The sequence below is a fragment of the Lepisma saccharinum genome, chromosome 20, assembly GCF_977018435.1.
Source record: "Lepisma saccharinum chromosome 20, izLepSacc3.1, whole genome shotgun sequence".
Classification (NCBI taxonomy): Eukaryota; Metazoa; Arthropoda; class Insecta; order Zygentoma; family Lepismatidae; genus Lepisma; species Lepisma saccharinum.
Genome location: NC_139248.1, coordinates 27,592,665 through 27,619,949, shown reverse-complemented (window position 1 = coordinate 27,619,949; position 27,285 = coordinate 27,592,665). Strand labels below are relative to the sequence as shown.

The 27,285-nt window shown below is 40.5% G+C and overlaps 1 protein-coding gene across 11 annotated transcripts in view; it reads right to left on the bottom strand.

Moving 5' to 3' along the window:
* Positions 1 to 27,285, bottom strand: part of by (focal adhesion protein tensin) — an 826,913-nt gene that overhangs the window by 279,709 nt on the left and 519,919 nt on the right. For all 11 annotated transcript variants that reach the window (XM_083142275.1, XM_083142279.1, XM_083142284.1 and 8 more), the window contains one exon: positions 14,635 to 14,679. In XM_083142275.1, coding sequence (XP_082998401.1) covers positions 14,635 to 14,679 — 45 coding nt within the window. The remainder of the gene's footprint in view (positions 1 to 14,634; positions 14,680 to 27,285) is intronic.

Genomic DNA, 27,285 nt, shown 5'->3' with positions numbered 1-27,285 from the left:
GAACCTAAAAACACACTTTTTAGAAAAAAGCACTCCATTTTATAATTATTGTTTTGCAGATAATAAAATTGAAATTTAATTCATAATATCGTGGCATTGTTGTCAACTTCAAACTTGAGCCCACTGTTTAAATATCAACTGGACTCGCCTTGCTTCATTTCCATAAAGATATATCACTTTGTTGAAGAACAGTCCTTTGGCTTTTGTACTTTAGACCACTTATTCTGCTGTCTTTCATAGCACCCTTGGTCATGTTTTCACGCTAGAATTTTACCATTAGAATTTTTATTGGCCTGGAAATTACACTGTAGTTCTTTGCCATTTGGTTGGAAGGTTGTGTTTGTCCTTTTTTAAAATTTGTCAAATGTTTAAGATGTCACAGGCAACTAGTATTAGATGGACAAATAGACTACTAACCTTCATATGTCAAATTCGCAACATAATTTTAAAAAGCGATAATTTGTCAACAAGCTCAAAATAGCATAGCAACAAGATACAGTAAAACTTCTCAATAACGGACAGGCCTGGGGGAAAAATAAATGTTCGTTATTAAGAAGTTTCCGCTATTCAGAAAAAAAGTGTAGGATGTTACACAATAGGATAAGCATATTACAGTATGTACTTTACGAACATAACGTTGATGACTTCAACTTTTTCCTTTAAAGTCTGTCGTTTACATTTCTGCGACATCGTAGCAGAAGTGACACCCACTTCTCAAGATAACCACAAAGAATCCTGTCTACTGTCTGCACTTTTAAAAAGAAGTACGTTCGTTGTTACATAAAACAATGCGCGCTAGTTCGAAATACTGGCCATTGTTGTGTCGAATTCCAGGAATTGCGACCGTTTTCTTTCAGGCTGTCCGTTATTAAGAAGTTTTATTTGCGTTGGGGAGGGAGTTTTCAGTGCCCGCGTCCGTTATTAAGAATGTCGGGTATTGAGAATATTGCCATTAAACCCCATGTAGTATTTCTGCCGGGGAATTTAAAAATGTCCGTAATTTAGAGGTGTCCGCTATTCAGAGGTGTCCGTTAGGAGAAGTTTTACTATAACTGCAGTATGAAAATATCTAGAACAATACCGATGTTTATATTTAAGTATGTAAATTGTTCTTTAATTTCGTTCATGAAGAATAAACATTTTATTAAGGTAAAACAGAGCGCCAGTCATCCCAAAATACCCAAATACACCCTGCTGTCGGGGACTACGGAGAGATGAATACTTAGATTCAAATACACAACCTTAGGATGGAGGCAGCACTAGTCTCAGAATCGTAGGTATAGTCGACGCGCTAGCCACGTTAACGACCGGCTGGCTTTGGTCGACGGAACGCGCCCACCAGCTGCAACAATCACATTCAACGCACAGTGTTGTCATACATCGACTCTCCACATCTACTCTACGTCACCTTGTCCCTCCGCGCACAACCACCTTCCCACGGTCTCCACATTGAAGTTGCAAAGTACGGCAGCAGCGTATAAGCAGTCATGTGACTGAGACTCCACGTGGAGTAGACGAGCAGAATGACAGCTGCGCCCATTGGCTGAAGGTTGAGTGTGAATGGACGAAAACAACTCGCCTGCCACCCACGTTCGTGGCGACGGCTTTCTTTAGTTCTTCAACGTTAACGAAGTAAACGCATGTACTATACGAATAGAGAGTAAAAACAGTGGTTAAAAGTCCATCAATTCAACATAAACGAATCACAACTAACGAGGTACACTCAACGGCAATAAAAATGGGACACCTACATGCTGAAATAATCGCTTCCCTGCAAGGTGTTGTGTGTGTTGTCTAACCCTACGGTGGTGGTGGAAGTTGCCATTGAAAATTTCCTATTAGAATTCAGCTATCGACGTACAGTTTGGCAACACACATAACGCCTTGCAGAGTAGCGATTATTTCAGGATGTACGTGTCCCTTTTTTATTGCCGGTGAGTGTACAATGAAAAATTAAAGAATTTTCATTAATCCCGTAAATGCAAAGAGAGAGAGTGTGTGTGTGAGAGAGAGAGGGGGGGTGGAGGGAGAGAGAGAGAGTACTTGGCGAGAACTACCCTATCACGCGACCGAGGCACGGGATTCGACGCCCCGCAAGGCATGACCTTGCAGTGTTTCAAGTGCCGCCGTATTGAGGCTGTTCCCATGGCAACGGGACCCTTGCAAAAGCATCGACCCCTTTCCCTGGAACTCCTCCCTTGCTTCCAGGGTAATGCAAGTAATTGAAGAGGCCACGACAATACTTGTCGGCGGCAGAAACTACGCACCTCTACTACGCCGTGCACATGAGAAAACTTCCCGCATTCCAGTATTCTTACCACCACGCTGTTTGCGGTATTTGTCACGCAGGAAAAAAGCTTTTCTTTTGTTTACAAAATAAATCACAGTTTTGCAATCTAGTCCTCGGGCAGGAAACAACACTTGGGTACATATTTGCCTCTCTTATTTGCAAGGATTGAATTTATACGCAGTAAAGTTCTCCAAAGTAGGTACTACCAAGAGATGATGTAGGAGGCTTTTAAAGAGGAAGGTTTTGCACCAAAAGAATACAGTAGACACCAGAGAAGAAGAAAAACTGCACCAAAATAAGAGGGGATGAAACACATTTAGAAAGGTGATATAATGATATGGAATACTAAAAATGAAGGGAATTTAAAATGGAAAATATGCAAGCACAGGGACAAATATGCATTGGGATGGACTTGTCTTGCATCAAAAACGTTCAAAACAGGGGGAATTAAGGACATATGTTACACAAAAGAAATTCTCATTGATTGATTTGCTTTATTTTACTTCGCTTTTTGTGTCACTTAGGCTAATTTGCGAAGATGGGGATGAGAAATTGATAAATGGACACTCACAAACATCCATGCTCAAGCTACACAAAATAAGTAAATTGCTTACAAACAGGAGGAAATGTTCTTAAAAGAGAAATGTCTTCGAAAAAAAAAGAAGTTATTTGGAAGGGAGGAGATGTGCTTCAAAAAGGGTTGTGTGCTTGAAAAGAGGAGAAAATGTTCTTCAAAAGGGTGTAAATGTGTTTCAGAAGTGGGAAAGGTTCTTCAAAAGAGTGGAAAGGTTCTTCAAAAGAGGGGAAAGGTTCTTCAAAAGAGTGGAAAGATTCTTCAAAAGAGTGGAAATGTGCTTCAAAAAGGGTGAAACGTGCTTCAAAAGAAGGGAAATGTTCATTAAAAGGGGAGGGATGAGCTTGAAAAAAGGGGAAATGTTCTTTAGAAGGGGGGGAATGTTATCAGAAGGGGGAAAATGGTTTAAAAGAGTGGAAATGTGCTTCAATGTATGGACATTGAGGAAATATGATACAAAAAGAGAGCAAGTGTGCTTTGAAGGAGACGAAACATGCTTCTGGTGGAGAATAAGAATACATCAAAAGAGTTGAAAATAAGCAATGCGACAAGAAAAGTATGTGCCCAGAACATAAAATATGCACAAAAGAGCACCGAGAGATGAGAAAATATGCATCCAAAAGATGAAAAATGTGCACCTAAAAAAAAAGGCCACAAACCCATGCATGCACTTTAGCCCTGCCAAGCATCGAGATCAGACAGAGAACCAGAATCAATGAAACTTGAGACGGTGCGAGGGGAACTTTGAGCGGGACACGGTGGAGCAGTTCCTACCCAGAACCTTGGACCCTGTCCAACTGTGAAGAGGGCTGCTTCCGAGATTAAAAACAAAATTGAAGGGTGGATGCCGAGTGATTTGTGCGTCTGCCCTCCTTCGTTCCGGAACTTGTTCTTGTTTAAAAATATTTCGGCAGGCAACCACGGTGGAGAAAACAACTGCTCCGATACAAGACCGGACAGGGATCACGGTAACTGCTGACTCGGCCAAAAAAAAGGGGAGTTTTCTGAAAACTTTCCAAAAACCAAGTCCCTGCAGGATATATCATTGATATTCTAACTTTTGGTGAAAGCTGACTGGAAGCGAAATAACTGTGTTATTGTACGTACATCGTGATTCACAAGTCCGTGAAACAGTTCAGAAATGCACCACAGATAAACTACGCAACGGATCTGGTAATTCTGACGCCGATAGAACAACACTCTCTCCAAGTTGTTCTTAGAAAGCGCACGGGCACATAGTTACCATGATTTGCCGCTAGGAGGCAGTAGTAGCAAATATGGCGCTAAATAAATGCGATGTGGTTGTGCAGCGACAACTGATGGATTGATCTGGTTTATTTTACTTTGCCACTTTTGGCTAATCGTGAAGATGAGGATAATATTATACTAGGGCAGGGACGCCGACTTGTCAAAATTATTGGGGGGGGGGCTCTGATCACTGAATAATGAATGACTCACTCCCTCCCTTTTTTAAGTTTTGGCCTCAGTGTTCGGAATCTCGTAAAAGCCATGAATTCCTCAAAAATATTAAAATTTTCATTTACAGTTCGAATGCAAAATGTCAACTGTTCACGGATGAATATGTCACAAGTTTCGTCAACCATAATAGCAAAATATTTCCGACTTTTAATATCTGCTACCACGGAGTGCAAAACAGATCTCCCCAGTGGCGGCGATTTGGTGCCAAATCTAGGGGGGCAAGGTGCAAAAACTGGGGGGGGGGGTAAGAATAATTTACTTTCCCCTCGTAGATAAGGTTTAGCATAGTGCGGGGGCAGAAGTGGCAAAAAGTGGGGGTCAACTGACCCCTCACGCCCCTCCCCAATCGCCGCCACTGGATCTCCCTAATATATCAATGATCTCGTTCTGAATGTCATGTGAGAGCCATTTGTAGCCCGAACGTACCATCCACTCTCCTAGTCCATGCACATCTTCTTTTGAAACTCTTTTTAGTAAAAATGTTAACAATACTCATAGTTATATACTTAGTATACAGGGTGTTTCCGGTCTCATGATACAAACTTTCAGGGATGATGGAGAAGGTCACATGTATCAGTTTGAGATAAGGAACCGTGGTCCGGAAACGACTTAGTCGAAAGTTATAAGCGAAAATCGGTGGATGAAGATGTAATACTTTTATTACCTGCACAAGTTTCACAAGCTGCTACATTCACAACAGTTGTTCAAAGTAGCATCCCCCAGCTTCGCTGCAGGCATGACATCGTCGGACAAAGTTCTGGCGTATCCGTTGGAACAACCCCGGGGTCGTTCGAACAATGTCACAGGCAGCGAGAATTCTTGCCAGGAGATCCTCTTCAGTCTCGACAGGTGTCTCGTACACAAGATGTCGATAAAAGATAAAGATAAAAGTATAACATCTTCATAAACCGATTTTCGCTTATAACTTTCGACTGAGTCGTTTCCGGACCAGGGTTCCTTATCTCAAATTGATATATGTGCCCTTCTCCATCATCCCTGAAAGTTTGTATCATCATCCCGGAAACACCCTGTATAGTAATAAGTCATGTGTTTTGCTGTCTCTGATCATAGCCCCTCCCCCAAAGTTGATGGTTTAGCGGTCTCAGCTTCCCAAAGTTGATGGTCTAGAACATTTTAAATGTGTTTTTAAAGTTAAGTTCATGTGGCACAATTCAGAGTAAACTTTACAAGAGAAGCAAAATATTAAATTAGATCCTTAAGCAAAATTATTTGGGGGGGCTCTGCCCCACATCGTTAACATTGGGGGGGGGGGCTCGAGCCCCCCAAGCCCCATGGAGTCGGCGCCTATGTACTAGGGCCCCTGGGGGCGGGGAGGATGATTCATTCGTTGACCTGTGCGGAATATCCAGCGCGTTGCTTTCCCCATAACACTGAAGCAAAAAGTGCGAGTGGCGCCTCTCAGCGGTCAATTCCAGAACTTCTTGCAGACAGTAATTCATAGCGCAGAAGGTTTGCTGCACGAGTTTAATATCGGCTTATAATAAGTTCGTCTGTGATGAAGATGAGGTGTGTACAAAAAGCTTGGAGTGTTTATTATTCTATTGGCATAATAATAATTAACACCGTCATTTGTATCATTTATCTGTGGTAAATTTCTAAAATCACTTTGCAAACACGAGGGCGTATCAAGAAATAACGGGACTAATAGCATTATTTCAAGACTACTGGCTCTCTTTATTTAATATATATTGCAAATGTTGTGAACAGTGTACTTCTAAAGTGATTGCAATGTTCATACTACTATCTAAAGTATTCCATGAAGTCATTCTTTGACAAACTGTAACAACAGTGTTGTTCAGCTCCCTGTCTGAAAATGGCGTCCACGAAGCTCTCTTTCATGCATGACTCTTCAGCTGCAACAAAATAGTACTGCGTAATGATTGTAGACTCTTTACGAACTACATTATCATAAGCAATTCCAATTTTGTCAAACGAAACCTAATTGCGACGTCCTGCTGTAGCTTCAAATCCATCCTGGGTACCTGAAAGACGTCCTAAGCGACGCCAAGTGAATAGTTCCAGAACAGTATGAGCCCACAGAAAAGATCACAAACCATCGTCGAAGATGAGAAAGGTTACAACCAAATAATCAGAAAATAATCCCTGCTTGGTGATACGGTTTCACAGACCAGTGCAATGCGAAGAAATGTTGGTAAAGGTAGAGTTCCCCATGGACTCTGCACCATGCCATGAGGCATACATACGGGGGTGTGATGGGGTAGTACCCCACACATTTTATTGATCTCGACCTTTTTTGGAGGTGATATGATCAGCACCACGCTCCGGCCGCCATTTTGGCAGATTTTGAGCCCTATCCGTTTCTGAAGTTCGAAATGAGTGGTTTCCTCGCTGTACCCTAACGCTCAACCGCCTTCCTAAACTCTATAGCGGGAATCTCTGGAGCAATCGGACGAAAGCAAGTCCTCACAGCAAGTAGTGATCGAAAAAGCTTGACCAATGAGCGCGTGAGAGGGGGGAGTGATTGTATGAAGGAGAAAACGCGTCTGCAGCTACCAGCTGCTTTCTACCCTTCTCTGCGGTTACGCGCAGCCTTGCTCCACAGATTCCCGAGAGAAAGTGTAGATTGCGTTCCGTATAACAGGTCTTACACTCAACGTTTAGGACCCTGCCGTCCATTACAAATCGGCACATTTTTCTTGCTATAAAAGTGCAAGCCCGATTTCCTTTCTCAAATGGAAGATAAGTATTGTTGTCAGTGTTCTTAACACTTGTTTCACTTGCATGTGCATTATGAAAAACGTGCGTATCATCAACTTTAATGAACAGCCATACGCTGTACTGGATGTGCTGGATAACTGTTCATTGTTTATCGATTTGGTTTAGCCACTTTTGGCTAATCGCGAAGATGAGGATGAGTAATATGACGAAATTCATGAGGGAACACTCACAAGCAATATCCATGCCCAGGCCTGGATTCGAATCCGGGACCCCTGGTGACGAAGCCGCATGTGCTAACCACTCCGCCACGGAGATTGGTTGATGTGCTGGATAAGGCAAGTCGGTAGGGATGGTAGCAAGAATTTTTGTGTTAAGTCCACTTTATTCACATGCTAATCGGGACTGGATCTACAGTTTAAAGTGGTTTCCGAACCACTGTGCAATGTGTCTCAACTGGGTATCGAGCCCGGGACCCTACAAGGCGACGACGTTACCACTACGGCATCGGAGAGGATGGTAGCAAGACAAAACAACAACGATAGTCGTTCTTGGTCTAAAAAAAGTAAAAAAGCATAATGTATCACAGTGTCCTGCCCGTAAAGTCAGTCCCACAGTCCGGGTGGACTTTGGCCTGACACACAGGTGTGCCACAGGGTGATTTCATGACATACTGGTGTCATGGGAATTTTTGAGGGGGACAAAATTGTATACCAATTCAATATATCTTCACACAAAAATGGCGGGATCATTTCGTTTGATTGACTTATTGATTTTTTTCTTATGGTTATTATGTACAGTTTTTCTACCTATCTATGGGTGATTGTGGCGATAGGGTTGAAATGAAACACCACCTCTTATGCCTTTAGAATCGGTTTGGTTGGGGAGGGGGCCGTGCTGTTCGCATTAATACAAAGTAAGCAGAGGCGTCTCCTGAACGCATGCGGTGCATGCTGCGCATGCGTCAATTGTGGGTAAAAGGACAGCTTGCTCTGCGACGACATTCATGAGCATTTCTACATTCTAATTTCTTCACATAGGAGAAGTATTTATTTTACACGAGAGCGCTCAACTAAGATTATATTACATTTCTTGGATCTGAAGTGACGCATGCGTCAATTGTGGGAAAAGAATTATTACTTTCTTTCACTTCAGATCCAAGAAATGTAATATAAGCTTAGTTCAGCGCTCTCGTGTAAAATAAATACTTCTCCTATATCGTATCAATCCCTAAGATTATATGTTTATTTTATTAAGTCTCTCTGAATGCTTCACGTTGACCAGGGCATTCACTTGTTTTTCTTAGTTGTCTCAGCCTCTGAGGCATGTTATCAATGCACAGTGTTGTGCCATGCAAACCTCCTGAGCATTCAGGAAACAGGTAATTTCTTCTGGTTATAGAGTCAGCGGTTTGCATAGTGGCAATTAAAAAACACGATTCGGCATAGAGGAAGAGCTCGATGGCCTAGTGATATAGAGGTGAGACAAGCTGAGAGGGGACTGACTTTTGGATTGGAGTTGAGAAGGGAGAAGTGGTCAGGAGAGCAGTGGGTCAGAAGTGAGACGACGCTCTGGTCGACAAACTGAGAAGCCAACAGAGGACTTCGTATATTCTATTCAGCCTAATTCTTCAGATAGACGGGTAATTATCCTAACACCCAGCCATGATTCAGGTTCAACGGTTCACAAAACCCAACGAGTGACCATTGTCTTTTCTGCAGTTTAGTTCCTTAATTTAGTTGTACCTTTCGCATTGCCAAGCGCTAACTCGTCATGCCAATGACGAGTGCTCTCATCAGAGGATGAATGATGAGTATCTTACATCACCCAGCAATTAATTGCACAAACACTGGTTCAGATCCCATCATTCTTTAGAATGACACGTGGTCGAGGTGCTGGGATTTTCATTTATTTCACCATGAACTAAATGAAAATTGAAAGATTAGTTTTTATAACCAGTTTTAAATTAACCCCACCCCTAATTAGAATGTAGAAATGATCATTAATGTCGTCGCAGAGCAAGCTGTCCTTTTCCACAATTGACGCATGCGCAGCATGCACCGCATGCGTTCAGGAGACGCCTCTGAAAGTTAGTCAAGCAGATAAACTGCTAAGAATAAGGTTCAGTACACTAACAATGGCAGTGAGCCTGAGCAGTTTTGTACGCTTTATGTTAGCAAACATGAAAGTGAGCCTAAAGTAGGCTACCTAAAAACATAGATTGCTTAGATATGTCTGTATTATATTGTTCCGCAAATTTTCTCTGACCAAAATAATTTGAGTAAATAATTCGGCATAAAGGGGGGGGGATGGTCTACCTTTTTGGGGGAGTGCGTCATAGGCTTTGGAGGAGGGATGAACACTCCTGCTCACACACACAAATAATATGTGCGAAAGTAATTCCATAGGCAGCATGAAGTCTGCCGACAGATCTTTCTGTTTTTGTAATTTCCGCTCGCTACTTACAGTTCCAAGGAAATATACGCCCCTCACCCCAGACGTCGCACGAACGCGTACGTGTTTCTCGACACGCGCGATCCACTGTGACAAATGGAAGCTCGTAACGAAAAGCAGGCGTGTCTAATTGCTAAAAGGCGGGAGGGGAAGCAACAACAAACGAGGAATATGAAATGCACGAGACTTGAAGGAACACTTGTGGCTGGTGTTCCCGGGGGAAGGACGAAAGCACTGAAGCATTCGTCAGTACTTGCTAATGCAGGTTCGTTGAAGATTCAAGGATAATGTGCTCGTCTTCTTAATTATAATTCATCTCCCCCCCCCTCTCTCTCTCTCCCTTCACACACGCAACTTGGAACAAAAATTAATAGACAATAGTCACAAATCAAAGACGAAGCCTGACGAGCTTGTTTGTATATAATCAAGGGAGCCCGCACCATTTTTTTTCTCAGGGGGGGGGCGCAGGGTCGCAGAAACTTTTATTATTGTTAGTATTATTACTATTATTGTTGCTATTGTTTTTATTATTATTGTTACTATTGAATGCGTGCTGTTCGCATTAATACAAAGCGTCTCCTGAACGCATGCGCGCATTTTTAAGAAAAATGAAAAGGATAAATTTTGTAGAGAAGATATTAAATTTCCAAGTTGACAGTGAATACTTTTTGAATAATATAGCTTATAAAATTCCCAGATATTCCCATAGGTATATCTCAATTCTCACATGCCTAAACAAGGCAAGAGGTTTAGTAGCTGATCTTGTTGAAACCTACAATTTGAATTTATGTTGATGTATAAGATTGAAGGATCCACTCTTATATTTTATAATAATGTATTCAATTTTTTAATTTTGTATAACATAGTGGTTGTTTAATCGTTATCATCACTTCAATAAATATGATTATTATTATTATTAGAACAATACACAGTTAATTGCACAATATTATATAACAATAAACAATTATTAGTATCAGAGATATAATAGATCTCGTTGAAAACTATAACTTGAAGTGTAAATATGCTAACTTGTTATGTTATGTTATTCTACAGCTTATGTATTTTATTCGTGTAACTTTGTACTTTTGTATTTGAGTGCTGTATTAGGTTTCATACTGTGCTCAACACTTAAAATAAATAAACGAAACGATTACTAGAGGAAAATAACCAAACCTGGCCCCCACTCCCTAAGCCGGACCCCCCCTTCCTGTTTCCGTAAGCAGCTGCTGCCAAATGATGGCAATGGGCGAAACACGTCAAGAATAACGAAAAGATTGTGTAGGGAAGGTATCAGCAGTAACGCGCAAGTATCAGGTGCTGTAGTGTAGTCCGTCATGACTTTTTTGTGTGAATGAAAGTTTGTACATCGGTGCACAACAGTGGGAATTTTGCTAATTAAGAGAAAGGTAAGTAGCAATCTTGTTACAATTTAGACACTAGTAAGTATTGTACTTTGAAATGATGGTAATGGTTTGTTTGAAGATACGTGTGGTTTTATTGTATAAACATAAGACTCCACGAGTAAAATGCCCTAAGTAGGACCCCTCAATGAACGCCTAACAATACAATTGTAATTGAAGCAAAGGGCCGTTACTCGTTAGTAAAGTCCTTTTACATATTGTTTCAGATGTTCAAGGGTAAGGCAATGCAGGTGGGAGAAGGTGGGATGTCCAACAAATGGAAAGGGCGATTGACGCAGTTAGGATATTGGTAGTCTATATTATATTACCTTTGTACATCTATATTCCTTATGCAAGCTGAATAAATTTAATTCATTTAGTACATACCATATATTTACATTTCTTTGCGTCTTTTCAAATTTTTGGAACTTGTTAAAGGAGGGGTCAGACTTTGGCCACTTTTTCTATGTTGTTAATTTTCGTCCCTTTTTACAGAAATGCTTACTGGCAAAGCATCATGCGCTTTAAGGTGGATTACGTTACTGAAAACGTTAGCAAACATATCAAAGAACCCATTTTATTAAATTTCTAATAAGAAATAATATGCCATAATGACACCAGGGATGAAAAACAAAACGGGGGTCCTACTTTGGTCACTTTGCTCTACTACTATTTATATATTTCTTAAAATTACATAATTTGTAATTTCCATATTCTGTATATCCATATACAAATTGCGTATAGTCGACGCGCTATCTACGTTAACGACCCGCTGGCTTTGAAGTCCACGGAGCTTCCCCATCAGCTGCAACAATCACATTCGACGCAAAGTGTTGCCACACATCTACTCTACGCCACCTTGTCCCTCCGCGCACTAGGTTGCACATTGAAGTTGCAAGTACGGCAACAACGTATCCGCAGTCATGTGACTGAGACTCCACGTGGAATAGACGAGCAGAATGACAGCTGCGCCTATTGGCTGAAGGTTGAGTGTGATTGGACGAAAACAACTCGCCCGCTATTTATCCCCACCCACGTTTGTGGCGGCGGCTTTTTTTAGTTCTTCGACGTTAACGAAGTATACGCGTGGACTATAACTGTATACTAACAAAAAGGTTTCTTTATAGGAAGATAATCAGTGTAATATAGACTGTAAGCTTAACTGTAACCTTATTTCAAATAATAATAGTTGCTGTAACTTCCTGTGTAAAGTCACAGGAAAAACATTTTTTGTTGTTAAAATACCGCTACAATTTCACCATTCAGAAATCTCAAGGGGGGCATGTTGCCCCCTGGCGCCTCCCTGCGAGCGCCCTTGTATAGTTATAAGAATGATGCCCGAGTTCCATTCTTCGAAAAGGGGCATTACATTGTCATGGGTGGGACGCACAGACTACATTTTCCGACATTAAAGTAACTATTCGACTAATACTTAAGGAACATTTTTCTTGCAGTTTGCGTGCAATGAATTATGAAACTTAACCCTTATGATTAAACATAATCACCCTTAGAATACTTAACCAGATCTATATCTGTTAAGTGAAAAATTTTGTGTCACGGGCGGGATATATAAAACACTGCCTGTTTACTTGATAAGAAATTTATTTTAATTTCTGTGAATTTTTAAATGATGAATAATAAATTATTTAGGACAAAGTGAGAAGGTAATTTACCTTTGAATATTTTAGTGAAGTTGAGGGAGAAATGAATTGTGCCTTGTGTCACGGGTGGGACACAATACAAAACAAAAGTGAATCAAAAAGTTAAAATAAACTAACATATGTAACATACCTTCCCTTCTACCGTCTAACTTAATTATGTATAATACTGGAATTTTTATCCCAATGACAATTTATAAATCGTTCATTCACAATATAGAAGATACAGCATTGCATTAACTTTTAAAAATTAAGATTCTTTCCGGAAGCTGAAATCTGAAGCTGTAGGTAGGAAGGAAGAACTGCTAATATTATCCATAGGTCACTTTGACATGGAATATCCCAAAATTAAACTTGTAGTGAAAAGGTAACACAAACGCAGTTATTATTCTCGTCTCATTATATTTCTATAAGTTCGATTTTCGTATCCAAGAATATCCTCCACTAAGTTTAAGTTTGAGTCGGAGATAAATGAACATTATTCGATACGTTACATCACTTTAGTTCGCATCCAAGGACATCCCGCATTAAGTCCACGTTTGAATCAAAGACATTCCCATTTCAATAGCCAGTTCTCCGAACAATAAAACACAGCAATAAACACTAAGATAAATTTTTTAGAACATACTGTCCAGCATCTATGACATCTTACTTCCCACTGTAACCTTGTATATTCCTCCTCTAGCACAAGCAAAAGAATGTTGTTATTATCTATAAATCCAGAACAATGTCACTCGTATGACCTCAGTCAATATATATATGTTAACAGTCATGGTCGCGTTGTTAAAAAGGTATTTGACCTCACATATGGAGCTTTGTATGTCGACTGGCTTGGGAGAAGGGAGGGGCGAATCAGAATCTACGATGATTGATTGATTGAGTTGGTGTTTTACGTCTACTTTATGCACAGTACGTCTAATCGGGACTGAACCTACGTTTAAAGTGAAATACGAAACAGCACGTGCCTCCACCGGGTATCGAACCCGGGATCCCTTGATTACAAGGCGACGACAGAATCTACGATGAGAATAGTCAATTGTAGGAAACTGTAAATTTCTAGCAAGCAGTGTCGCTAGCCTTTCTGGACCTAACTTAAACGTTTGCACATATAGATTCATTAAGGTCTCTTTGGAGCTTTGGCCTGTTTCTGACCTGTTTCAGGACAGCCTTTCTCATTACTCTATGGATGTTAGTGTCAATGGTTCTACCACAGGTTCTAAATTATCATGCAATGTTAAGGCTCGAGTGGACCTTTGGCAGCCGTAAGGGCGATTTTTTTCAAATTCTCCTCTCCATTGGAAAAACCGCTGTGATATTCCAAAATATGAAAAATTACATTAGTTAGAATTCCTTCTAGAGCATTGACGTGAATGTTCGTGTAGTTTTCTTTCACTATTATCTAGATATTATCAATAGTTTAATACTTACGTAATCGGGAAACTATTGATAATATGTAGACAACAGTGAAAGAAAACTATACGAAAATTCACGTCATTGCTCTAGAAGCAATTCTAAGCTGATGTAATTTTTCATATTTTGGAATATCACAGCGGTTTTTCCAATGGAGAGGAAAATTTGAAAAAAAATCGCCCTAACAGTTGCCAAAGGTCCTGTTGAGCCATAAAACTTTGGACATTTAGATTTACTAAGGTCCCAGTCCCTTTGGACCTTTGGCCAGTTTCAGGAAAGACTTTTTCGTTATTCTCTGAACGTTAGTGACAATGGTTCTGCATACAGTGTTAATTGGATATTATCCATTGTCTAGCACTACGTTTTGAGAGGGAACTACTTTTCTCGTCTTCAGGTGAAATTTATTTTGCCGGTGGTGGGAATCAAACCTATGACATACCTGTGATTTTCACTACAAATCCTGTGCTTTAACCAATTACTCCACTCACTTCTATGTGATTCATATCAATCTTTTCAATTTCGCAGCAAAGGAACTTCGCCTTGACGCAGAGGCAACCCAATGAACTTCAAGGCTAAACGAGGATGCATACGTTCCAGGATAAGAGAAAAGCTGTGGGGAAGATTGGTCAGTTTTCAACACAAATGTTATCAATAGACTGGTGCAGAACTTACCTGTTTGCTACGAGGCTGGTTCTTGGTTAGTCCATCGCTGCTGTGCTGTAAGGAAATGAGAAAACGCAAGATTAGTAATATTCTTAATAGGAAAACAGTAATCGAGTACATATAAAGATGTCCAAATGGAACCATTTTACAACTACAAACAATATGGAAATATAAAGTATCTCCAGAAATTCACAAATTTAATACAAGTGTTAAATGAGTTTTGCTTTATTTCTGCGAGACATGGAGAGTGACCCAGCATATTACACACAGACTTCAAACTTTTAGTAACAGATTCCTACGGTGGGTAATAAAGATAAAATGGTGCGACATAACAAGTGAAAACCTATGGGAAATCAGCAACCAATAATGACATCCAGATAAAGAAAAGGAAGTGGAAATGATTTGGACATAGTCTTCGAAAATCGAGAAATTGTTATTAGATTCGAATCATCAGGGAAACCGAAGAAGTGGAAAAAGTCAATTGAAGAAGAAGCAATTGAAGTGGGGAAAACATGGAATGGAATTAAGAAGCTGGACTGGATGGAGAAGTTTCACGGATACCCTATGCTCCAGAGGGAGCAACAGGAATTAAGTTAGCCAAGTCAATAGAGTACTTAAAATTCGCATTACTATTACATTATCATTGAATTAATAGGATCAGAGCATTTGATTCTAACAGAAACCACAACAAATAAGTTTCTGTACGACTCATACTTTCACATAACAAATCAGGATTTCAATAGCAACTTTACCTTTGCATGATATCAATTTACAATTATGTTTATTCCGCTTGCGTGATCTAGCAATCCTGAAATTATCGAGTTCTCTCTTTAAAAATTCGAGCAAATCTGAAATTTGATACGGGCGAATGGAATTCCGCTTCGTTTTTCACCAAACTTCTTTTCACTTTTATTAGAAATGTTATTTTTTCGTTCAGGTATTATTTTTACCATGTAGGTCACCAAGCCATTATTTGCATTAATGCTGTTGAACGGAAATACTATATGACTTAGCTGTAGCCTTATTAAGATAATAAATAAATAGTTTTAGGATTACCAGAGATATGAGAGTGCAAATATAACTTTTAAGTTCTAGTAAGTAAGTTCCAAGTTCTTCTTAATGAACAATACAATAAAACAGCGAGAGAATGTATAGTAGGATTCTCAAAGGATGGTCAGAAATTCAGAAACACCTTTGGAAAGAACGCTAGCATCAAAGGAGGTTTGATTGATTGATTGATTTGGTGTTTTAAGTCGACTTTGTGCACAGTAAAGCTAATCGGGACTGGACCTACAGTTTAAGTGTAAAGTGAGATCCGACCACTATGTGCCTCCTCCGGGTATCGAATTCGGTACCCCTTCATTACAAGGCAAATACGGTACCTCTGCGCCATCGGGGAGGCCCCATAAAAGGAGGGGATTCCCTTGTAGACCTGCAAAGTAATGAACGTCAATTGGCACAATCCTGCCAACTATAACGTCTCCAAAAACCGGAATGAAATTTCAAAATGTGAAAAATTACATCAGCTTAGAATTTCTTCTAGAGCAATAACGTGAAACTTCACATTGTTTGCATACGCTGTTGTTTAGATATTCTCAATAGTATCGTGACTACGTAAGTTTATTAAGCTATTGATAATATCTAGACAACAGCCAAAGCAAATCACATGAATATTCGCGTGAATGCTCTAGAACAGGTCGTCGGTCCAATGACATAACGACGTATCTTTTTCTTTTTTTTTTCTGAAATTGAGTTATTAACATCGTTGTGATCATACCGGTGACCTGCATCACCTGGCAAATCGGCGTAACTCAAATCCAATTAATAAGGAAGTTATGAATATTTTTTAATTTTGCGTATCTCAATTTGTTAAAAAATTTGGTATGACATAGCGGCGTATCTTGACTTCCGTCGTTATGTCCGATAAAGTAAATCCTAAACTGTTTCGCAAGTTGGCGTATCTCTTTTTGCTTACAGCAGAAAAATGCAACAATCGGGGCCAATACACTCACAAAGAGGAAAATAAAGCAATGCAGAAATGTACATTTCAGTGTTTACAAATCAGCGGTCACAATCTTAACAATAGCGAAACGGTCTAACAAAGGATAAGGAAAGAAAGACGTAAAATGAATTGTTCGATACCTTTTGTTGATGTCGGAAATAGCACAATTTAATATTAGCGGCAAGGTTTTTCGAAGAAGGATCAAAGCTGTATATTAAGCATTGTTTGTAAGCTCTGTTAGGCAATATGCAACGTTGTCAAAATACTCTCAAAGCTTTCAACTTGTCCCGATCATTTTGAGATCAGCAACCTTAGGAATAAGATGGACGTCTTAGTGCTCTGGGAAGATGGCTCAAGAAATATTGTTCCATCAAGAGAACTACACGTGATCGGAAAGAGGAAAAATAACATCAAAGCAGGGATATTTGTAAAATTTTACTGGCCTCCAGAAAGGAAGTGGTACAAAGGGACTGTCATAGAAACAATGAATGAAGAATCTGCCGTATCATCTGACGAAGATGTACCTCTGTCTTATTTGCTGAAGAAGAAGGACGATGTATTATCCCCTACACAAGAACAGGACGAGAGTGACTTTGATGCCGAAAGTGAATTTCTTGAAGATGTCAGTGACCCGGATGATCCAGATTATTTGCCAGGAAAATCGCAACATTGTGAAACAAGAGGATGCAAGGATGAGGTCTTCTCCTCGTGTTCCAGATATCAAATCCTGCTTTGCTGGGATAATTTCGTTAAAGATAATGACTGTACATTGCACAAGAAACAGGGCGTTATTGACAATCCAAAATGTGTGGTAAACAAAGTGCAGGATAACAATTATTTAATATGTGATAGCAATGCCATCACTATAGACCACTTTGCAACAAATCCTGAAACTTACGGATCACCAAAAGAAGGCTCTACTACAGCTTCTAGAAAAGGAGGGAAGAAAAATCTGAGTAAGAAGTTACGTAATGAAGGCTATGAATACTTCAGTTCAACTACAGGGAAGGTTGTTAAGGAAAGAAGATTGCTGAAACACCCCTGCACAGGTTGCACCCACAAAGGAAGAAAATGTTATGTACTGAAGAACAATGAGAAATCACGAATAATTATTTTAAATCGATTTTTCGATCTTGGAAACTTGCAACGTCAAAGGAAGTACGTAGCACGACACGTTGATGTAGAAGATACGAGACAAAAAACCACAAAACAAGCATCGAGACGTACAAAAACACAATTTTACTATCTTTCCCTGGATGGAACAAGGCTGAAGGTTTGCAAGAAGATGTTTTTGAATACTCTTGGAATTAGCGAACAATTTATACGTACGACAGTGAACAACATTCAAGAAACAGGCATATTAGTAACTGAAAAACGAGGCGGAAGATACAAACATTTGAAAAAAAATGCCGATAGGAAACTGAGTATAGTATAAGATCACATAAATCGCTTTCCACGAATGGAGTCTCACTATTGTAGAAAATATTCAACAAAGGAGTATCTGCATTCTGATTTAAATGTAAGGAAGATGTATGAGATGTACAAGGAAGAGATTGACACAACATGTCAAGCATCTTTGCAAACATACACAAATGTTTTCAAGGGTATGAATCTTGCATTTCATCAACCCAAAAAAGATCAGTGTGGATTATGCATTACGTACAATGCGGGATCTGATGAAGATAAAATGAAGCTAGAAGATAAATTTAAGCAGCACGTTGCAGAGAAAAGTAAGTGAGAGAATTGAAAGCAATAAGTAAGACTACAGCGACCTGTTCTGCTGATTTTGATCTGCAAAAAGTTATTCACTTGCCTATGTCGAACCACTCATCCGTGTTCTACAACAGACGTCTGGCTAACTACAACTTCACTGTCTATGAACTGAATATGAAAAATTGTCATTGTTTCTTGTGGCATGAAGGAATTAGCAAGCGTGGATCATGTGAAATAGCAACATGTCTTTACCAGTATCTAATGAAAGTGGACCAAGAAAAGAAGAATACGGCACTTATATGCTGACAGTTGTGTTGGCCAAAACAAGAATAGGATTGTGGTGGCTGCGCTTATGCATGTAATGCTAAAAGAATATATAAAAAATAATGTGCTCAGATTTTTTGAGCCTCATCATGGGCAAAACGAGGGAGACTCTGCGCACAGTGCAATCTCCAGATCGTTACGGAAAGTTGGAGCGATATTTGTCCCCTCTCAGCTTGCACCCATCATAAAACTAGCCCGAAGAAACCATCCTTACATCTTGCACAGAATGCAGATGGAAGATTTTCTGAATTTTAAGGCAATTGCATGTATAGCTTTTTAATTGTACTTGTAGTGAAGAGTTTTGTAATTTGTACACGTACTTAAAGCATATAATTCTAAAGAACTTCAAAATAAAAATAACCATTCACTTTGAAAAAAAAAAGCGTCATGAACAATAAAATCATAAATATTATATAGTTTTGCTCACATTTTGACTAAAAAAGAAGATTTCTCAAATCATGAAGCTGTAACTTGATACTAATTTGCATGGCGTATCTCAAAGATATTTCTGTGTGAGTAATTATTTTGATCTGACATACCGACGTAATGTCAAGAAATTATGAAATTTCAAGCACGTAACGCAACACATGTAACATTCAACCACACTATTTTACAGCAGTAACATAATACAATGACAAAACAAAATTTGTTATGGGGTAAATAGTTTTCTCACAAACATCTACGAAAGTGTGTGCGAAAACGTTTTTTGCTTCTCCTGAAAAGTTGGAAAAAATGAGATAGGTCGTTATGTCATTGGACCGACGAGGTGTTTCCAAATATTATAGTTTCACGGCGCGCTTAGTGTTTCAAGAATTTTCCGCGGCGCGAAAGTCAGAATGTCGGCCTATCTAACACATTGCAGCGCTTAGTTAGGTTGCTTGCCTGAAGTTAAAAAATAAACACATATTTCGAATTCAGAAACAACAACTAAATAAGCATATATTTGGAATAAGTGTCATTTCAGTAAAAATACTGGAACAGCTCGCGACGACCTTGTAAGCCAGCCACGGGGCCCACTTTGGGAAGCACTGCTCCAGAAGAAATTCTAGTCATTTTTCAAATTTTGGAATTTCATAGCGGTATCTCGAAAAGAGATGAAAATTCAAATACAGCAGCGAAGGTCTAGCCGAGCCCTAAGGGAAACGAACTAAGGGACGTCACCACACTAACCTGTTCCTTCTCGAGGTGCAGAGCGGTGTGCCACACTGTGAACGCGATGCGATGGAGAATGTTTCTGTCCATACGGGGGCGCTCCGGTTTCGCCGGAAACACCTTCCGATTGCAGGTGCACCAGCGACTCATATCTCCCCTCCTCCCCCCCTGTCAGGGGTCACGGGCGCCAAAGAACATCTCGGTACCCACCGCGGTCGCACCACATCATAACATTTTTACGTTCACTGCAGAACCAAGCGGTCTCTGACGTTAGTACGGGACGTTTAGAACCACCAATGTCTTGAACTTAGGCCTGTTTGGACGGTGGTACTGGTTCACTAATCTGGACTTAGGCTTCTTGTGGACAGAGATCTGACGCTGACCCTAGAAACTAGCTAGGAATGTATCTAGGGGACTGCTACTTAAAAACAAGCGCTAGAGTTACTAGAGAAAGAACATTCTCAGAGTAAATTGTGGTCAAAGTATGTGGGAACGGTAGGCGTCCACTAATCACACACCACTACCCAGTCTGTGCCCCACTCAGTAGGGTTCAGCGAAGAAATCCTTTGCTGACACCAGATACTACGTAAGAATATATCTGGGAGCACCATTCTTGAAAAATATGTACCCACAATGGAGCTACTGCGAATCGTGGGATTACACTAATCACACACATGTCCAACACACTCTCCACTTAGTCTGCACCATAGTCATTAGGCTACAGTGAATAATGCTGACCACATAAACTACATAAGAGTGTATCTGGAAGGACCGTTCTTGAAAAATATATACCCACACTGAACAGTGGGCTGCCACAATTCACACACATGTCCCAGCACTCTCTCTACCTAGTATGCATCACAGTGCAGAGCGTCACATCTCCACAATTCGCAAGAAGGATCATCGGGGATTGAACACACGACATTTCCGCACTCGCGTACTACACACACGCACACATGCCTCCGGCGTAGTGGCCCTCCCCCTACTCCCCCACTCAGCCCCGTGGAGATTCCGGGAGGTCGATACCTCACATGCCACGCCCCCTATCTAAAGTCACCGTCCTCCCAGTGCAAGCCCTCTCCTCTAGGGGGTAACTTCTTCATATCTTGAGGTTACGGAGGAAATTCGGAAATACTGTTCATCCGCGGAAACCGGAACGGAAAGATGTGACCGCAGAGGGCGACTCAAAAGCGCTCTTTCTCCTCGATAGATCTCGACCTGATCGCCGGAGTTTGGATCAAGGTTGCCAGGCGACCAGTTGAGAAATCGCCGGATGAAATTACTCGCCAACCCCTTCTATAAAAGTTTGAGGGCACGCGGTACTGTCTTCGCATAAGGCTCACATTTCCGTGTTTCAATTCTTCGAAACGAGTACGAATATTGAAACAGTCCTCCTAATGGGTTATCAGCAAAGACGATCTAATTTGATACCTGTCAGCCATTTTAGGCGAAACAGGATTTCCAGTTTTGAGTTATCAAGTTGAAAGGGAAATATTTAAAGTGAGGGAAATTTGTCAGGTATAATTGAAACTAACCACCAGGTCGCTCCCAAGAAAGAACCGTAGAGGCAATGAAGCCTATTCCTAAAATATCCACGTTAAATAAATAGCAATACACTTCTTACTACACATGCATTTTATATTATATACTAGCTGAAAGCCCGACGTTGCCCGGGTATTTATTTATCCCAATCTTGTATTAGACCGCATTAGAATTAGAAATTCAAATTAGAAATTCTTTATTCATGGGCGAAGTTCAGCCTGTGGCTGCTCTACCACTATAGATTCCATTCGCAACACAGCCTGAATGTTAGACAACCCGAGAAACACTATCGTTGTGCGGATTGCATAGAGTCACGGATGTCCGTTTGTGCGGAATTTAATATCGGTGGTTTTCTATTAATTTTACATGTCACCCCTTCCCACCCCACCCCTAGGGGTGCCAGGGGTGTCTTACCCCTAAAGTATTCTTTCCAGATTGCAGGTGATACGTGTACCAAGTTTGGTTGAAATTGCTCCAGGCGTTCGAGAGTTGTGCCGGAACAAACAAACATACACACACACACACACCCACACACATACTTCCATTTTTACATATACAGAAGATATAATAGCCGAGATGCCCAAAGCAATTGGCTATTGTATTACAGTTATTATTTTGTAAATAGTTTACTTTCTGTATGTACGAGGGAGAGTCAAAACTTTAAAGCTTCCACAAAAAATACAGACTGAATAAAACTCAAATTTATACGAAGTATTGCTGTTATTTACTAAACGATCTCAAGGCTGCAACAGTGATCACCTGAGCTTCAAAACGCCATTTTTGTCATTATAAAGATGGCGCCTCCTCCCCACACCATCACCAGTGATTTCTTGCCCTCTGGAAGCCTAAAATGTACAGAAACTCTCCGGCATATGAAAATTCAACATCTCTATGCATACTTGCCACACCAGCAAGTATACGAATGGAGGAGGGAGTTTGACAATGGCCTCAGTTCGCAGGCACAGGATGGAAAGACTTTCGCAGTGGCTCAGATCAGAAGTGACTGCACGTGCATCCCAAAGATTATTCTTTTTCGTGTATACTGGATTCGAAAATTGGATAAGGGTGGGTGGATGCTTCTTTCGGCTCGTTCTCCTCGCAAATCCATAACTTTATTGAAGCCGACTTTATACTGAGACACGCTAATAATGCATGGCTACGCCAATGTCAACATGGACACTTTGGCCGTAATAGAATCCGGAATAGTAAGTAAGCATCCTTCCCAAGGCATAATTTTCGCGGTGAAACGTTTACCGCAAAGCAAACGACATTATCGTCGCGTACCGATAAAACAGCAGCACCTGCCAACCCTGACCGGCTGCTGCTGTTGCCATGGTTACGTGATCCGTGGTTGCGGCATTCTGCTGGCTCCCTCTCGCGAGGTACGAGAGAGAGAGACAGCAGAGAAAAACGGAGAAGGGGGAAAGAAATTGGAACCGGGGGAGGTTTATTGATCAAAAACTGCCCTCAGCATTTCCACAGCACTTAATAGAGAAAAGAAAAAAATAATCTTAAAAATTCTGTTTCATTGGATTGTAACAGGAAGAGGCGGGAAAGAAAGGCCAATGGGACTGCAGCTATTAAAGAATGCGGGAAGATAGAACGAACGCCCCCTTGTGGAAGAAATAGATACTAAAGAAGTGGACCGTATACTGCAGTGGAATGTTCAGTCTTTCCCTTCAGGGAAAATGAATTTATATTACTCATATCTAATCTCCTCCACCGATTTGAAATTAGAAAAAAATGACAAACATATTAGCATACAGCATAAAATCTGAACTTCAGGTTCGGATAAAAGAACATGTTTTGTTTAGAGTTCACTGTTATGCTCAGATGGGCTAATCGGGACTGGGCCTACAGATTAAAGTGGGATCTGAACCAGTGTGATATGTGCCTTCAACGGGATCGAACCCGGGACACCCTGATTACAAGGAGACGGCGTTACCACTACGTCATCGGGGAATCCCTTCAAGTTGGAAAAACAAAACTGAAATTTAATCAGATATCAATCGAACAGGTAATGCTCAATTTAAGATCACAATAGCTAATGCTGATTTTAAAATCCCAATAGAATAGCTAATGTCAAATTAAAAATCTGAATAGCTAATGCTCAATTTCAATTCCGAAAATCTAATGATAGATTTAAAATCCCAAAAGGCAATGATGAATTTAAAATCCGAATAGGTGATGCTCAATTTTAAATTCGAATAGCTAATGCTCAGCTTAAAATTCGAATAGCTAATGCTCAGCTTAAAATTCGAATAGCTAATGCTCAGCTTAAAATCCGAATACCTAATGCTCAGCTTAAAATCCGAATACCTAATGCTCAGCTTAAAATCCGAATACCTAATGCTCAGCTTAAAATCCGAATACCTAATGCTCAGCTTAAAATCCGAATAGCTAATTCTCAGCTTAAAATCCCCAATAGCTAATTCTCAGCTTAAAATCCGAATAGCTAATTCTCAGCTTAAAATCCGAATAGCTAATTCTCAGCTTAAAATCCCCAATAACTAATTCTCAGCTTAAAATCCCCAATAGCTAATGCTCAGCTTAACATCCGAATAGCTAATGCTCAGCTTAAAATCCGAATAGCTAATGCTCAGCTTAAAATCCGAATAGCTAATGCTCAGCTTAAAATCCGAATAGCTAATGCTCAGCTTAAAATCCGAACAGCTAATGCTCGGCATAAAATCCGAACAACTAATGCTCAGCTTAAAATCTGATTAGCTAGTGCTGAATTCAAAACCGAATACCTAACACTAAATTTAAAATCTGAATAGCTAATACTGAATTTAAAATCCGAATAGCTAATGCTGAATTCAAAACCGAAACCTAATACTAAATTTAAAATCTGAATAACTAATACTGAATTTAAAATCCGAATAGCTAATGCTGAATTCAAAACCGAATACCTAATACTAAATTTAAAAACTGAATAGCTAATACTGAATTTGAAACTCTAATAGCTACAATAGTTCTGTTTAGGAGCATCGAATACGTGCTTCTTTATTTCCCACTCGAATTAATTCTGAATTTGAGATTCACGTAGCTAATCTTGGATATAAATTCGAGTAGCTCATATTGGATTTGATATTAGATTTTTGTAATCTTATTTAAAATTTGAGATTGCTGATCCTGGATTAGACTGACCTGTGGGTACAGAATATTGGATTTATCTAACAAATAATTAGCTAACTATGGATTTGAGTATTTGGTAAAAATAGTCTTGGTTTTAAAGAATCTGGTAGATTATGCTGGGCTCGACAATTCACGGGATATGGATTTAAGCAGCGAATTTTGGGTAGCTGTGTAATACTGAATATGGGTTATCTGTATTTCGGTGTATTACGAAACAAAAACCTCTGCAAAACCCCTTGTACGCAACGAGCTGTAATGCAGAAGCAAGCAGAACAGGCTTATAGAAAACGTGACTTCCAAAACACACCCTTGCATTCCAGTTACGGATGACTTGGCAAACCGCAAGAGGAGACGCACACTCGCGCTTGACAAGCGTAACGCAAGGAGTCACGCACGCTGACCGATAAGTCTTGTAAAAAAACAAAAGTGCATAGAAAGGGAAGGCTTGAGGAAAGAGTCCATCAACAAGTGGCAAGTGCCAGTAGTCGAGATATGCAAGTGAAATTTCATACGATGTTGACGCACCTATCGGACATTTCACTTACCAGGTCGGTAATCTCGTGTTGATGCAACGTCCGGACAGACCAAAAGTGAATTACGGGCTATCAAACATTGAGGAGACTGGTTTTTATAAAGCTTTACTGACATATGCAACACAAACTTCTTACACTGTTGACGTGCCTATAAGACATCTCACTTATTTATCGCTATCAGGTCGCACGTAATTTTACAGCGTTGGTGCGACATCCGGAAAGTCCAAGAATTGAATATGGCCATCAAACATTTACTGTGTGTTTACAAACCTTAAGGGAGTTCACACCGAAGCGACAAGCGACAGACAACACGTGTCACTCCAATCGAACGCAGGCTTCTGCTGCCTGTCTTGCCGCTACGGTGTGAAACGTTGCTGCTGATTGGCTCGTTCTCACGTGACACGTGTCGCTTGTGTGTGAATTCTCCCTTACTCTGTCATAGTGGAGAATCCACTAAGATCTTCACGCCGAAGGTACGAACTTTCGAACACGGGATGGTCCACAAATTTCACATCCTAAAACTTGGTTATCACGAGGCAACGTTTGCATTAAAACATCTTCATGCTGAAATAGGTTAATCGGGACTGGACCAACAGTTTCTAGTGGGTATTGTATTTTTGTTCATTAGTGTCGCTTTTCTGCCACTTTTGGCTAATCGCGAATGGGGATGGAATGTGATAAGATTAAATGTATGAAGGAGCAATTACAACACACATGGACAGTACCATAGGCGCCGACTCCATGGGGCTTGGGAGGGCTCGAGCCGCCCCTCCCCTCCCCCCCCAACGTTAACGATGTGGGGGCAGAGCCCCAAATAATTTTGCTTTAGAGGATATAATGTATTATTTTGCTTCTCTTGTAAAGTTTATTCTGAATTGTGCCACCTGAACTTAACTTTAAATACACATTTGAAATGTTCTAGACCATCAATTGGGGGGGGGGGGGCTGAGTCCGCTAAACCATCAATTTTGGGGAGGGCTATGACCAGAGACAGCAAAACACATGACTTATTAGTATATACTAAGTATGTAATTATGAGTATTGTTAAAATTTTTACTAAAAAGAGTTTCAGAAGACGATGTGCATGAACTAGGGTAGTGGATGGGACGTTCGGGCTACAAATGGCTCTCACATGACATTCAGAACGAGATCATTGATATATTAGGGAGATCTGTTTTGCGCTCCGTGGTAGCAGATATTAAAAGTCGGGAATATTTTGCGATTATGGTTGACGAAACTTGTGACATATCTATCCGTGGACAATTAATATTCTGCAATAGAACTGTGAATAAACATTTTGATATTTTTGAGGAATTCATGGGCTTTTATGAGATTCCGATCACTGAGGCCAAAACTTAAAAAAGGGAGGGAGTGAGTCATTCATTAATTTATTTCAGTGATCAGAGCCCCTCCAAATAATTTTGACAAGTCGGCGCCCCTGGACAGTAAACAACATAAGTCCCAGAGAGGATTATGCTAGCTGTGAGTCCAGTCAACGTTAACACCCTTCTCACGTCTCCTTCAAATTGCAAAGCAATGACAATTTTCGCCAAAATGAAAATCTGAACAGGGTCCACAGGTTCGAATCTCTTCAAGCCACGCCATCGTCAATGTTCATCTAGTTGTGGATGCATACAGCAATATGCCATAAGTTCTGTCCCTAAGTGCACGAGCTCCACACGGCCCATTCGACTGACGCCCGCGACCAGCTGTGTTTACAATAGGTCGTGCGCATCCTGTATCGTAAACCAGTCCCTAGTTTGTGGCGTTCACTTGTCCAGTTAACATGGAGCGGGGCAGCAAGGAGAATCGGATCGCTGTGATCGCAGTGCAACAAGTCACCGGTGGAGATTTTCAATCTTCTAAAGCCATTACAAATTACGCAAAAATTTGTGAATCGGTGCATCAACCGGTTCAACGACATCTCCTCTATCGATGACAGAGCTAGAAGTGGTCGTCCGCGCACTTCACGGACGCCAGCAGCTGTGAAAGTTGTAGCTGCTCGAATTCGTCGAAATCCTCTTCGAAAACAGAAACTTATGGCACGGGAGATGGATATACCGAAGAGGACGCTGTCCCGCATAATCAAAGAGGACCTTAAACTTGTGCCTTACCACAGGACAACTGCTGACACCTGCTCTGAAGAAGATACGAACCACAAGAGCCAAGAGGTTACTCCAGCGGTACGCGGACGGGAAACACAGGCGAATCCTTTTCACCGATGAAAAAAATTTCACCGTACAAGAAAAATTCAAC